Source organism: Channa argus, chromosome 15, assembly GCF_033026475.1.
Source record: "Channa argus isolate prfri chromosome 15, Channa argus male v1.0, whole genome shotgun sequence".
NCBI lineage: Eukaryota > Metazoa > Chordata > Actinopteri > Anabantiformes > Channidae > Channa > Channa argus.
This window is the reverse complement of record NC_090211.1, coordinates 3,170,741-3,184,393: the sequence shown is the minus strand read 5'-3', so window position 1 is coordinate 3,184,393 and position 13,653 is coordinate 3,170,741. Positions and strand designations below refer to the sequence as shown.

At 39.7% G+C, this 13,653-nt stretch overlaps 1 protein-coding gene across 1 annotated transcript; it reads right to left on the bottom strand.

The window, feature by feature from the left end:
* Positions 1-365: 365 nt before the first annotated feature.
* Positions 366-13,296, bottom strand: gng13b (guanine nucleotide binding protein (G protein), gamma 13b). Its single transcript, XM_067477787.1, has 3 exons — positions 12,863-13,296; positions 2,864-2,991; positions 366-1,852 (listed from the first exon to the last, which is right to left on the bottom strand). Exons 2-3 carry the CDS (start codon positions 2,959-2,961, stop codon positions 1,747-1,749), a joined length of 204 nt encoding a protein of 67 aa, XP_067333888.1. The 5' UTR covers positions 2,962-2,991; positions 12,863-13,296; the 3' UTR covers positions 366-1,746.
* Positions 13,297-13,653: the final 357 nt, after the last annotated feature.

The following is a 13,653-nucleotide window of genomic DNA, read 5'->3' as shown; positions in this document are numbered from 1 at the left end:
AATGTGTAAATACACTGTAATAGCCTATAAGGATTTAAAATTGGTCACAAGGATAACTCATACGGGTATAATAGCTTATAAGGTATCATAGGTATATAAGGTATTAAAAACCCATGCTGAATGGGAATTGTCTTAAGTGCGGACAAAGAACCCAGTTACACTTGAGCTGTTTTCACATTGCATCCTGAAGTGGTGATGCAAACTTTTTCGCCTTAAGTGCCAATAAACCAAACAGTTTGTTTGTGGACCTGGTTCTGATTTATTTCTGATCTTTGACATTGTCGATCAGAATTTATGTGTCTTAGTCTTAGAGTTGTGCCCACGGGGACATGGAGAGCTGAATTTATCCAGGCTAGTCTTTGTTCCCCGTAACTTTAGCAACCTAATACAATCATCCATTAAGCATTTCTTTTGTTCTTTGTTAAAAAACTAAGCACGTTTCACTGGATTTCTTTCTATATTACACTACAGCTCCACCAATACAACACAAGCTATTAGATGATTTTAAGGAAGTTAATCAACAGTTTAGTTTTTATAACCTAAAATCTACAATTGCCATTAAAATTAAACTACGAGTGCAGCAGAGTGTATAGTCTGCTTCTGTAATTATACCATGGTTTCATTTATACCCATAAAAACCAATGTTATAGCTTCAATCTCTGCCATCTAATAGCTCCTACAGCATCTCGTCGTCTCTTTCACGATGTTTATACCAACATACAGAATCTGAACTTCACTGAGACTCGTCGACTTGCTCATGGACTCACCTCTTCTTTTGAGCCAAGACCTTGAGCCCGCGAACCGGGGGGCTCATGGGAAAATAGTGTTCTTTACAGGTTGCTACAAAACTACATTTTTAATAACAGCAATACAGTATTAGCTCAGTTTTAAAAACCTACTGTACCTACGTGCACACAATCCTAATTTTTCAAATGTGATTTATTTTATTTTATTAAGGTTTCCTCTTGTGTTACACAAACTGGATGTTTCCTTTTGACTTTGGCTCTCTGTTGCCTGCCATTATCAGTCAGTCTTAGCACCTCATGGTCAGATAAAAATAAACATAGAGGAGAGCGACAATGGACATGAATGTGAATGGAGAGATAAGTAAGCTTTAGAATTTACTGTAAGTTCAGTTTTATATGGACAATGAGTTGAGTGCAATTCTTTGACCCTCAATTCAGAAGCAGCTGAACTTTGTGATGTGATCATTTTTAAGATAGATTGGTGCGTATCACAAAATGGTCTGGCACCGAGAATTTGACTACATTTTTTTTACAGCTCATAAACTCATCAAAACAAGAAGAAACGTGTGCTATGGTTACAATAAGAAGTAGAAATTGTATAGTAGTAAAGAAAGCTTGTGACTGGCAGCTGCATAAATAAGTCATATATCAATATAGAGACACATAGTAGGAGTACTTATCATCGTCATCATATCATAGTAATGAGGCATTGTCGTGGTAGGAATAAACTTGCAGTGAATGTGTGGCAGTCGGGAACAAACCCAAAGTTTGGAGGTGTAGTGTCAGTGTGTGTGTTTCTGTGCCATTGTTGTGATGTGTGTTTCGGGGAGGTTGAGGGGGGTGTTATCAGCGGGTGTACATTCACGGTGAGAGGTAAGGAGGCGCTGTCCTGCCAGGGCCTTTGTGGGCTGGGGAGGATCAGGCTCGGGGCTTCTTCTGTAGGTGTGTGTTGGTCAGCGCGGTGTAAGTTGTAAGGTCGCGGCAGGGCGGGAAATTGATTCTAGAGGAGGATGCACTTTCCTTTCTCCACCCATGGGTTATTCTTCATCAGCTCTGGATTCAGAAAGGGATCCTCTGGGACACAGTCCTCGATCCACTTTACCAAACTTTGCAGAGAAGACAGAGAGACAGAGACATTTTTGAAATTCCACAGGATGTTTATTGCAACAATCCACCCTCTGTCCACTTTTCTTGTTTTCCATATAAGGTAGCAGAGAAAGAGAGAATCTGAACTAGAAGCAATTTCTTTCATTCACTTCGGTATTTTAGCTTTTATTTTTTGGATACATTTTGTAATCGAGTCCTGTTGTATTGTGATTTGCTACAGTTGAAAGAGAATTAAAGAGAACACACTACTGCTTTTTTGTAAATTTTATTTTATAAAATATTGAAGAGTAGCCACTCACTACACACTGCACATAAGTGATAATTAGCTTGATCTTACTAAGTATGTGACAGGAATTTCTGCAGTACGTTTGTTTTATGTCCTGCACCCTACATGCTCTAACTAGGCACCAGTCCTTGCCCAGTATTTCCTCACAAGTGAAAAAGTGTCTCACACAGATTTTCTCCTGATGTGCAAATAAATGCAACTCCAGAGAATATCCAGACCGGATTCTCCAGATATTCTCCAGCATTTACTGTATATGTGAACGGGGTTTGAATCCTCTGATTTTAGTTTTTGTGTTTTATTGTGAAATTTTTAACTCTTATATTTCACTTACTTGCCTTCTTGATAAGAGTTTGATGACAAAATCAAAACCATTCCTATGTCTGTAAGACAAAGCTGCAGGCCTCTAACTCAACTAAGCTGTCAGGTTACAATCTGTCACTGGCCACAAAATAGTCTACAATCCCCTAAAACCACATAATTTTAAACACTACATTTGGATGATTAATTAAAAAAAACTCCATCTTTATATGAAGACTGAAATACAGCGAAAAGCACCTTGAGTTGAAATTGTTTTGTCAGCCATTACATTAACTCTGTGTGTAAGAGTTTTTGATGTTTTCAGTTTTGGTCTGTGTATTTGAAACTTACTAATTAACGGACTACAAGTTACTTTTTATTGTTTATGCAACAGACTCGACATAGCTTCTGTTGACCATCTACTCACTCAGTCACAGTTTTGGAGGACTTCTCTCGTTTAAAAGCCAACTGGTACTTCAGGCTCTCCACCTCCTTCTTCATCTGGGGCAAGTCCATCTCATCCATGGCTGCAGCTTGATGTAAGACCTTTTCTAGCTGCACACAGCAAGAGGAGGCTGGAGTTATATTTATACAGTGCACAATACTGTTAAATAGTAGGCAGACAAAATCAATACAACTGTGCTCTGCAGTAAGAATGCCACAAAGTATATCTGATAACCACTGCTTTGCGATTCCACCTACAGGAAGGGAGAATGGAGGCTGTTGAATTCATAGAGGACAACCAAGTGCTGCTAAAACTGACAGGCCCACTTAACTAACCAGAGGATACATTTAGTCGCCTTCTTATGTGTCCTTTGGGCTCCTTGTCTCCATTTCAGGAAACGTGCAACCGCTTTGATAAATATGCCAAACTTAAATACATGTGCAACTAACACGAGACCAGTTCAACAAGTCTCGCTTTTACTGCATGTAAATGTCGGTTGAGTTGATATTCAATAGTAGTGCTGGCAAAGCAGGCTCGGACAAACCCAGCTAAACCCAGACATGAAACACATATTATTGAAACAATATCCACTTTTATACATTCAACCATGTGTTGTTAGTGTCTATATGAAAGAGTTACGTCTAGTTTATGGTCAGTGCAAACAGACAAATAACTGAACACGTGATGGGTAGTGGTGATGAAGGGGTACTTCAGGGGCATTTGATCGACAAGGCTAACAGAGGATTGAAAAAAAATATTGGCCCTCTGCACCTTAGAGACTGGGTTTAAATTAAACTGTTAACTTTTGCCAGAATACAAATGTACTTGGCCCCCACTGGTGCCCCCTTTGCAAGAGTCTGGAGGTGGTAATTACTTGACTTGTGATTATATTTATAAGAAGAACTGACCAAATATAAATCTGAAATAACATTTATTTTTATTTTAAATCAATGAATCACATTTCATATAAAATAAAATTAGCAATTTGTTATTTTTCTGTTAGGGTGTATCCTTTTGCTGCACCTTGACCAAAATGTTCATTATTTGGTGGTTGGACAACAAAATTTAAAGTAGAAAAACACTGTATAAGTGACCATTTTTTTAATTTACAACACATTACATTATATATTATTTCATATCATTACATTTAATATACAGTTTGTCCTAAAAACTTTGTCTTAAAAATTTTGTCTTTTTTACCCCTCTTCTTTCAACGTGTGCGTGAGCCTGGTCCCCCCTTGAAAAAACTCTAAACACACCCTTGTCCTCTAGCAGCTCTCTTTATGGAGGGCCGTTACAAAACTTTGAAGGTTGAAGGGGATAGACTTGGTGAGTGTTGGAAGCCAAAGCTGGCACGAGCGTCAGGAATTATGCCAAGACTTGGATAATTAAGATTTTTAACGAAACAACAGTTTTTGGTCAGAAAACATCAGTCTGTTACTGATGTTTAGAACTGACATAACGGTTTTGACATTTGTTGTCATGCAATGATTGATTATTATTTATATGCTTTTCACATAACAGCGACATGTCATTTAACAATCTCAGTAAAGTAAAGGGTGAAGTAGACACTTGGACCAATCTATACCTGTATGAGTTTTCAGATGACAGGCTTAAATAGAGCTAGAGGGCACAGGTAAGCATATTTACTCCTGTGCAAAGTCTATACCATCGGAGTAATTACTTTCCCGCTGCTTGATGCCCTGCCCTCTTCTGCAGATGTTGTTCTATATATGACACCGACTCTTCTTGGCTCCCCTGAAGATTAGATTTTCCAAACAAACCTTGTATTAGGTTGGAAAAAATATATGCAACTGCAATACGTGAGCCACCCACCCAGTATAACATGATCGGTTCTCCCTCTACAGAACCTTTCGAGATGAAAGCACCAGTAATATGCACTTTAATAGGTGATACCCATTTCACTTTTAATGCAAGTTGGTAGCAGGAAACACAATTAGGTAAAGATAAAGTCTATCCACTGGAGACAAAATGTGGCATTTTATCATGTCATATAGAATTAGCTGTAATTAATGTGGACTATTGAGTATCATATGGCAAAATGGACAGGAGATTGAATCATGTGAATCATATGATTTATAATCGCAATATACTGTATAATGTCTAAACTTCACTGTGACTGTTACAGATTTACGAATAGTGAAACTACAATCATGATGTCCAGTGTAGCCCCACAGCACCGTCGAGGTCAAAGGCGATGTGAGCGACATGTAACTGAAGGGATGCGCGGCTGTATGAATGTACTCTGGTGTTCAGGTTAACTGTAAAAGATCTGAGCCAGTTTAAGATTTCTCAGTATCCATTTAGTATCTTATAACGCTCACAGCTGCATTAAAATGATGGTTCGTTCTTTCCTTTTCTGCCCACTCTTTCTGCCCAAGAGTAAGATGAGAAGATTAATATCTATACTGTCTCACTCAAGACTTGAGCTGTAATTGAGATGCCGTTACTCTAGACTGGGAACAGTCTTTATCAAATAATTGCTTTGCCCCAAACACAACTACCAGCAATCTATCATTAAATCATATAAATCTTATAAATTTTCATAATTATCTTATATGGTTTATCCGTATATAAACAGAAATATAGAGACATCTTTCTTTTTGACTTAATGAACTACGAGTCTGTTCTCAAACATCTGCTAGATTTGGTGCTTTCATAGCGAAACCAAGATGCAAGACCCATTATATCCGGTAATACTCAAGTACTAGGTGAACTAAGCTGTTGTTTACGAATACAAAATACAGCACCTTACTCCCTCTATTGTTGATTTTAGTTTATTAAGCATAGATTGCATGGACAGAGACAGACAGATGTTTCCACATTTCCAAATGTTATTTTAACCTAACTAAAGCACGTTCCGACTCTAATTAGTTACCACGCAAATCGATGTCATCTGACTCTCAAAAGGATAATATGCACATTTCTCTAAAAACACTATTAGAAACGATGTCACTAGATATATAGAAATAATTCATATTTGAAGTTGAAATTGTTATTCAAGAGAATAGGCCAAGAAAAGCAAACATGCCAGTGGTCAACTCTCTGATGCAATGTTGTCTTTGTCCTCTTGCTCCGTATCTATTCCTCCCTCCCTCCCTCCCTCCCTCCCTCCCTCCCTCCCTCTCTCCCTCTCTCCCTCTCTCTCTCACTCCACACCCACGCTCTGTGTCCACTACACATTCTCAATTACACTCTTCCCCTCCTGTGTGTGTTTTTGTATGCGTGTCTGTGTGAGTCATTTGAGGATTCGGGTGAGCCGAGTGCTTGTCTGGTCTGCACTCAGAATCGATCTCAGTGAGGTGCTTCAACAGTGAAACAACAATGGTATTTTTAAGGGAAAATTAATAATAATTGATATTATGCAAATGTCCTTTATGACAGTTTAGTGAGCGAGGGGGCATTTGTAATTCATGTATTTTTACCCTACTTCACTGCACGGTCAGGGTGATAATCTAACTAACACATAAAATTATATAAAGGGGAAAAAAATACTAGAAAAATAGGAAAACAGAAAAATAATAATGAAAAAAAAAAAATCCATACCTCTTCTAAAGTTACTGATTAGCACATCCCTGTTCAATCTTGATGCTAAGCTAAGCTAGCCAGCTGCTGCTGTGGATGAATATCATCAGGATTTTAAATTTAGTTGTTTTTTTTTTAACTACCATATGTTAAAAATGATCTCACATACACGCTGTGTATCTGGTTGCATGCACAACCGTTGCTCCAAATCAACACTGACTATGCAAGCTTATGTACTCGTACACATATTTAAAAGCCAGTATATCTACGGCCTTTGATGTACAGTATCTGTGAATGGTTGAGGGCTGATTTCGACAACATAACTTCTTTTTTTTTGCTTCTGTACAAATACTGTTGAAGATACAAAAAAGTTATGGAAGAGAAAACACCAAAACCCTTAACTGACATTGAGAAAGACAAAGAGACACTAACAGTTAACTATTAGGTCAGGAAAACACCAGGTTCAGGATTACAAATTGGACAAAATGATGTGTGTGTCCTACCAATATTAGACAGACAGAGAGAGGCGTCACGAGAGAAGGGCAGATTCTGGGTGAGATCAGGTTTCAGCAGCATCCTCCAGAGAGGACAGGAGTAGATACTTCTCCTCATTCTGACTCCATCACTCACCTTCACTTTTATCCCTATTTTCACTTTGTACCTGTTTTCCACTTTCTACTTCTATTTGCCTACACTATCCATCTGTTTAGTAGCCTTTACCTCTTTTGATTTCACCTTTTCTACTTTCTCTCTGCCAGTATCGGTTTGCTGTTTTTCTCATGTTTTTCTCCTCTATCACTTTGCCTCATCCTCATCTCTTCTTTTTTTTTTTTTACACTTTTCCTGCCACAGTCTCTGTCACTATTTTCTTAGAAAAGGAATGTACCTGCTTTCACGGCAGACTGGCTGGAAGGTGGTGGCTGACGGGGTTTTGTGCACAGCCAAAAATTACAGCGTACTTGTCAGAAATGTCTACAAGCTATACTGACTTAATATTGTTGCTACAGATTCAGCCGCAGGATTTTGGCATGTTATAGTATCCATGATGTCAGTTTCAATGTATCGTGTGCTGTGTGGAATGAAACGCTCATTCCGCAAAGCACACGGGTCATTTGGTGTTTGGTTTATGTTCATTTAGGATATGTGTTGCATCTGCATTCACTGATTTTCACTTATAATGCAAAGCAAAGGTCCCTGTTTTATTATTATATCCACGTTATTAACCGTTAGGAGTCTATGGTCAAACTGGTGTCAATTCACATTATTAGTTTACTGGGAAATATTTTGATGTGGTACATTATGGCAACATCAAAAGTTTTCTAAAACAACTGCAGAGTCCTAAGGGTTAATATTGGTACATTGATGTGTATGTTGCAACAATTACTGTGGTTGTTTAGTTTTGCCATTAAACGTATAGATGACCTCAGGTCTTTTTAGACTCTGTCCAGAGGCCAGTTCATGCTTTCATGTCTGCAGGTTTGATGCTTTTAAATAAAACTTCATTAATCTGCTATGCTCTTAGTGCTCTGCTACTCTCGTTTGCGAAATTATTATTATGAAATTACAGTAAATGGGAATTCTCCAAACATACTAATGAAGCAGAAATAATTCTGCTACATTTCGTGATTGCTTACAGGTGCAAGCTCACTCAAAAACATTTAGAAGTGAATATCTTTACGCTGCTGCCAATGCTATTCAGTGAGTCTGGATCCCAGGAGACTTCAACAGCACCTTTCCACGATAAAATAAAACATATCATAATTACTATATACAGTACTATTAAAGTATTGGGCCCTAAATTGGAGGCATCATAATGCATAAAATATTAAAGTCTTTCTTTATCTCTTTTCACTAACCTTTCTGCTTGGCTATCATATTTGCCACAGTCTTCATTCTCTCCATCCTTGTTCTTTTCTGTGTCTCTCTCTCTGTCATTTATTTGATATCCACCCATGTACATTTTTCTACCTCTTTTTATTTTCTACATCTCTGCAACTATCTAATTAAACCTTTGGAGCACTTGAAGCCTTGGACACCACCTAATGTACTGTTCTACAGTTTTTGACTTACTGTTGTCCTGCACTGTGATTTTTCAATCTCATACATGAGTTGAGCCAGCCAGGTTTCCCCTGTGCTGCCTTCTCACTTTCTTCCTTTCATTGCTCTGATATCTGTTTTCTGTCTGGCTCCTGGTGTCTTCCACAGATGCCTCCACTCTAAGTGCTTATTTTCCCTTTTCACAACTTTCAAACAGTTAATCCATTAGTCTACACATTAGCAAATGCAGCCCCCCCCTCTCTAACACATCTTTTGTCATCCAGGAGCTCGTCAATTACAGTTGTCACGGATAAAACCATCTACAATGACGCGTAACACCTAAAACAGCAATCAAATTTAAATTGCTGGTAAAGGTTTTTAAACACCAATTTGTTACTGACAAATTAACTGTGATCTCCTGATAAAATTATTATAAACCATAAACCCCCATCTGCTTACTGTCCTCGGCTTCCACAAAGGTTCTCCCTCTGTACTAAGAGGATAAAAATTGTTGGAAGGACTATTTTCCTCCTGGCATTCCACCATCTGCCATTAAAACATCTCTAAAAGCTTTGCTTCTTATTAAAACAGGATGTGGTAAGGATTGTATTGGCTCTAGCCTGCTGGCTTTTGACTTCCATGTTAATGTTGTCTCTGGACAAGTGGAGATGGTGCACGGATAGACAATGGGAATATGTTGCAATGGTCTTAACTATATCAGGCCTCAAAATCGAATGAACCTGACTGTGTTGTTGTTGTTGCATACTTTTAGTTAATTTGGTTGTTTTCTGCTGATGATGTAGTTCTGCTGGCTTCATTGAACGTGACTTCCTAAATGTAGTAGGCAGTTTACACTCAAGCAGAAAGCATCTAGGATGAGTCAGCATCTCCATGTTTAAAGCCATGACACTTTGTCAGCAAAACAGCAAATTTTCGCACTTTAGTTGAAATAGTTGGGGATCTCGTTGCCAAGACTGAGCTACGCGGACTCAAAACAAATGCACAGAAACACATTGCTTGAAAAAAGGACTACAGTGGGCCACTATAGCAGCCATATACTGTAAGTTGACCCATGTTAAATATGGATCCAACCCTAAACAGGACCCTTTACAATCATTACAGAGCCTGATACAGCGAGTCCATATGTATGGTGTTGGATAGAGTGTTGAACAACAGATGGCCGTGAAACAAATTTGCCTGAAGGTGAGGAGAACCTGCCTCGTTTGGAAAATCCACTATTCATCTAATTTAAACTTGAAGAGGCCACATTATGCTTCTTTGTGTTTTTTTTTGTTGTAACTTAATTGTTCTTGTGATGGGAATTCATATTGAACAGTACCAAAGTTCCATAATGTGAGCTGAAGTTATACAGAATAAACCACAGAAAGACCAAATCTTGTTTCTCTGTCTGCTCTGTTGACTCTGTGGACCCACTCAAAACGTTCCAAACGTTCTATGTACAAACATTCTCGGTCCATAAACAAACCTCCTTTTTGGGTCATCACGTCCACAACTTACACAGCTGAGCCCACCCACTCTCATATTACACACATGGCTCACCACTCTGCTGGGCCCACCGACAGGTTTCTGTAAGCTGGCCAATCAGAATGGAGGGACTCGAGTGAGGGGGTCTTAAAGAGGCACAACCTATATTCAATCATATTAGGCCAAAGAATCTGCATCTGCTGCATAAAGGCTGTTTATAGAAAAAACAACAAGAACAATAGATTTATTAAGCTGAATTTATGAAATATAAGGCGTCTTAAAGCTGATGTACATGTTGGGATGTATAATGTTAAACATGATGGTCATCATGTTACTTTAGCGTTAGTTTGCTAATTAGAAAAAGTTAAGCTGAGGTTGAAGGGAATGTCACTTGATTTCCAGGTATCTGGCAGTGGTTGAAAGGTTACCAAAATAATTAGAATTTGTTCGGGGGGGATGGCATGTGCATGTATTAAATATTATACCAATCCATCCAAGACTTCCATTTCATTCAAAAGCTCAAATGTCAGCGTCATGGTGGAGCTAAAGGAAATGACAGAATCAACAAAGATGTAATAGTTAATTGCAAAAAAGGTTTGAATGGTCTTCATCTGCTGTATTGAATCACATTGTGCTGTGAATCATAATGTGCAGCACAACTGAGCAGCTTAAGCACTGTAGCAATAAAGTGTTTGTTCTGTCTGAACCAGGCTTTATCTCTATTTAGACTGGGAAACAGTGCTCTCTATCTATCAAATTGGATCCAAAGCCTAGTTATTAAACAGTGCAGTGTGCCCTTCGTGGCAGTGTTCTTATTTTTGCAATATTAAAAACAGGTAATGTAATATTAATGACGACGATCGATGTGAACTAAAACTACTGGTTGAGTTTAGAACAGCAGTGTGTGGTTGTGAGGTTGTGTAGGCAGTGGTTTGTGTCGAAGCCCTAAGTCTAAACTGGGACACTTTGCATAAAGGGAGGTCAGGTTTGCCTCGCGATTACACTGAAGTATAAAAATGACGAACGAGTTAATTACATTTCCTTTATTAACATTATTTTCTGAGAACTTATAATCAAACCTTTTCCTTCCTTCCTTGTGTTTTGGCACAAGCAATTGGCACCCTGGTTGAGTTTAATTGTGGCTTATCACTCATTGGGTTTGGGACATATTGGGATATGTGTGTTTATGGTCATTTTTAAAGAAATGTTTGGGTGGGTGTGAGGGTTAGAAGTTGGGCACTTGCTTTATGGGAGGGTTTGTTGGTCATATGGTGATTTGGTTCAAATGCATCCGAGATTAACCTCTACCCTGTGTTTTCTCCATGCTCTTCCCAGCCTCTGACAGGAAAATGTGTGCGTGTGTGTGTCTGCGTGCATGCGTGTGTATGTGTGTGTGGAGCAGCTTAATGCGCTCTATCTCCTGTAATGTTGTTGAAGGTTAGATCGGAAAAGCAAAGGTGAAAGTGACACGAAGAAGTGAAAGTGAGTAAAAGGGGTAAAGGCAAAAAGAAACATTATTAATTAAAACAACGAATTAAAACACGGTGAGAGACGTTTCTTGCCTCTATAGCTACCGCATAGTAAATGCAGTCTAAAAATAGAAAAGGACAGGTAGAGCTTCCCTGAGCAGCTGAGAGTGGAGACTGTGAAAGACAAAAGTTGCATGCTGTGGAGAGTAATAGATGACAGAAATTGGCAGATGAAGCCGGATCTGTTTAGCACGTCAGTGAACTCTGAAGCCAATGGGATCAGCACAGCTCATATTGCACCAGCACTGCTCTGACCGATGGACAAATGTCCAGTCAATCAGAACTGATCAATACTGACCTAAACTAAACTGGACAGAACTGATGTTGACATGTGAGTCAGGATACATTCTGCCCCCTTGTTCTGAGGAACCCAATCACAGCTCTCTAATCTTTTTTTTTTTTTTTTTTGTCAGGAGTGACCTGGAATATGATTGGACACCCCTCATGCCCCCAACCAGGTTCTAATGATGAAAATGATCGGTTAGCCGTATAGATTAACCGACAGGCCCACCAAGAACCCCTGCGTGATGTGACTTTTAAGAGTTTGTCTTGAAAAGTCAATCCGATGACAACAAAGACATATAAAACAACTGCAAAAAGACACACAACACCTGGAAATAGATGCACAAAAACTAAAAAGCACAGTGAGATGCAAAACAGCCAGATAGACATAACAAGACTGAAAAGAGAGGAAATATTAATACAAAGAGACAAAGCAACTACAAAAAGGTGCAATGAGACACTAAACAACCACAATGGAATTGTGTGTGTGTGTGTGTGTGGGAGGGGGGTTATGAAGTGTACTTGGCTGCGGGATATTGGGTTTATACATGAGCAGCTAGTTGTCAATATATTGTTTAATAGTTTTACATTAAAATGGTAAATATTATTTGACATTTACTTCACTAAATAAACAATGTAAGTACTAATAATACTCATTTCAAATTTTTAAATCAGATTTTTAATGTGCTTCCCTTCTGTCAGATTTTGCCTCAGCCTGCAAACATCCTCTAACCTTAAAACAGCTGCTCAGGTGAGGCCAGAGAAAGAGGACGGAGAAAGACAGACAGATGAGGGGGAGGGATTGCAGAGGAGAAATGTAAGTTTTATGTAACATTCGTGGGTGCTATATGCCCCAAGTTTGTGTGTGCTGGGGGCTGGAGGCGGACAGCACAAAGTATGAAATTATTCCTGCAAATAGTGAAATTACTCAGCGGATGCCGTGCAGTGCGTTTTTGCCTCTAATAAATGGCATAGAGTCATATAAGGCCAAAATATTTAGAAATATTATATATATTAGAAAGCCCTGTAAGATTATAATAGAGACCCCACTGTGCTATAGCACAACAGGCACAGTGATGTGGCTGACAGTCGCATCTCTTACCTCACTGATGCGCCGGCGGAGGCTGTTGCTCTTTCCAAGTCTGACCGGTGCAGTGGAACCGGAGAGAGGGCAGAGAAGACCGCTGTGTGGATCTTATTTCCCAGCTCTAAAACAAATAGCAGCTGACTCAATGTCCGCAGATTATGTTTGTCTCGGGAGGCGGTGCGCACTCTCGGTATCCACTAGAGGAGATCAAGGATAAAATCCGCAGTCCCCGGTGTAAAACAGACGATGACGACCAGTCTGAAGCTGTCTGCAGTGCTGGAGGAGACTCTTCTTAATCGATAGTGGCCCCGGTGCACCGGTGTGTTGTGCCCACTGAAGCCGTTCTACACTGAGGGAGAAAAAAAAAAATAAGGGAGTGGACAAGTAAAGCAGCTGGTCCGATGTGCGCTCCGCCGTTCACTGCCCGCTTCTCTGCTGGGATCCTGCTATATGAGCGTCAGTGCGTGTGCGAGTGCATGCGCGCGCGCATGTGTTGGGGGGGGGGGGGGGGGGTCGATGTGAGTGTGTTACATAGAAAGAGAGAGAGAGCGAGAGAAAGAGAGAGAGAGTTCCCCGAGGATGCGTTTTGATAGTTGAGGGGAGGGAGGGCTATTAGCAGGTTTCACAGTAGTGGAAGGAAAGAAACCGTGTTCAGTGTGTGTGTGTGTGTGTGTGTGTGGGTGGGTGGGTGGTTGTGTGCGCGCGCGCGCGCGCGTGTGTCTCTGTGTGTGGATCTTCTTTGTCCCCATTGCCAGACTCTGGATTTCTGCCCTAATATGGCCATTCCTAACTCCATCTGCAAAAGA

Coding starts and splice junctions, on each gene's coding strand:
- gng13b (XM_067477787.1), bottom strand. CDS start 2,961: ATGGATGAGATGGACTTGCCCCAGATGAAGAAGGAGGTGGAGAGCCTG. Junction 1,853..2,863: donor TCCTCCAAAACTGTGACTGA/GTGAGTAGATGG, acceptor TTCTCTGCAAAG/TTTGGTAAAGTGGATCGAGG.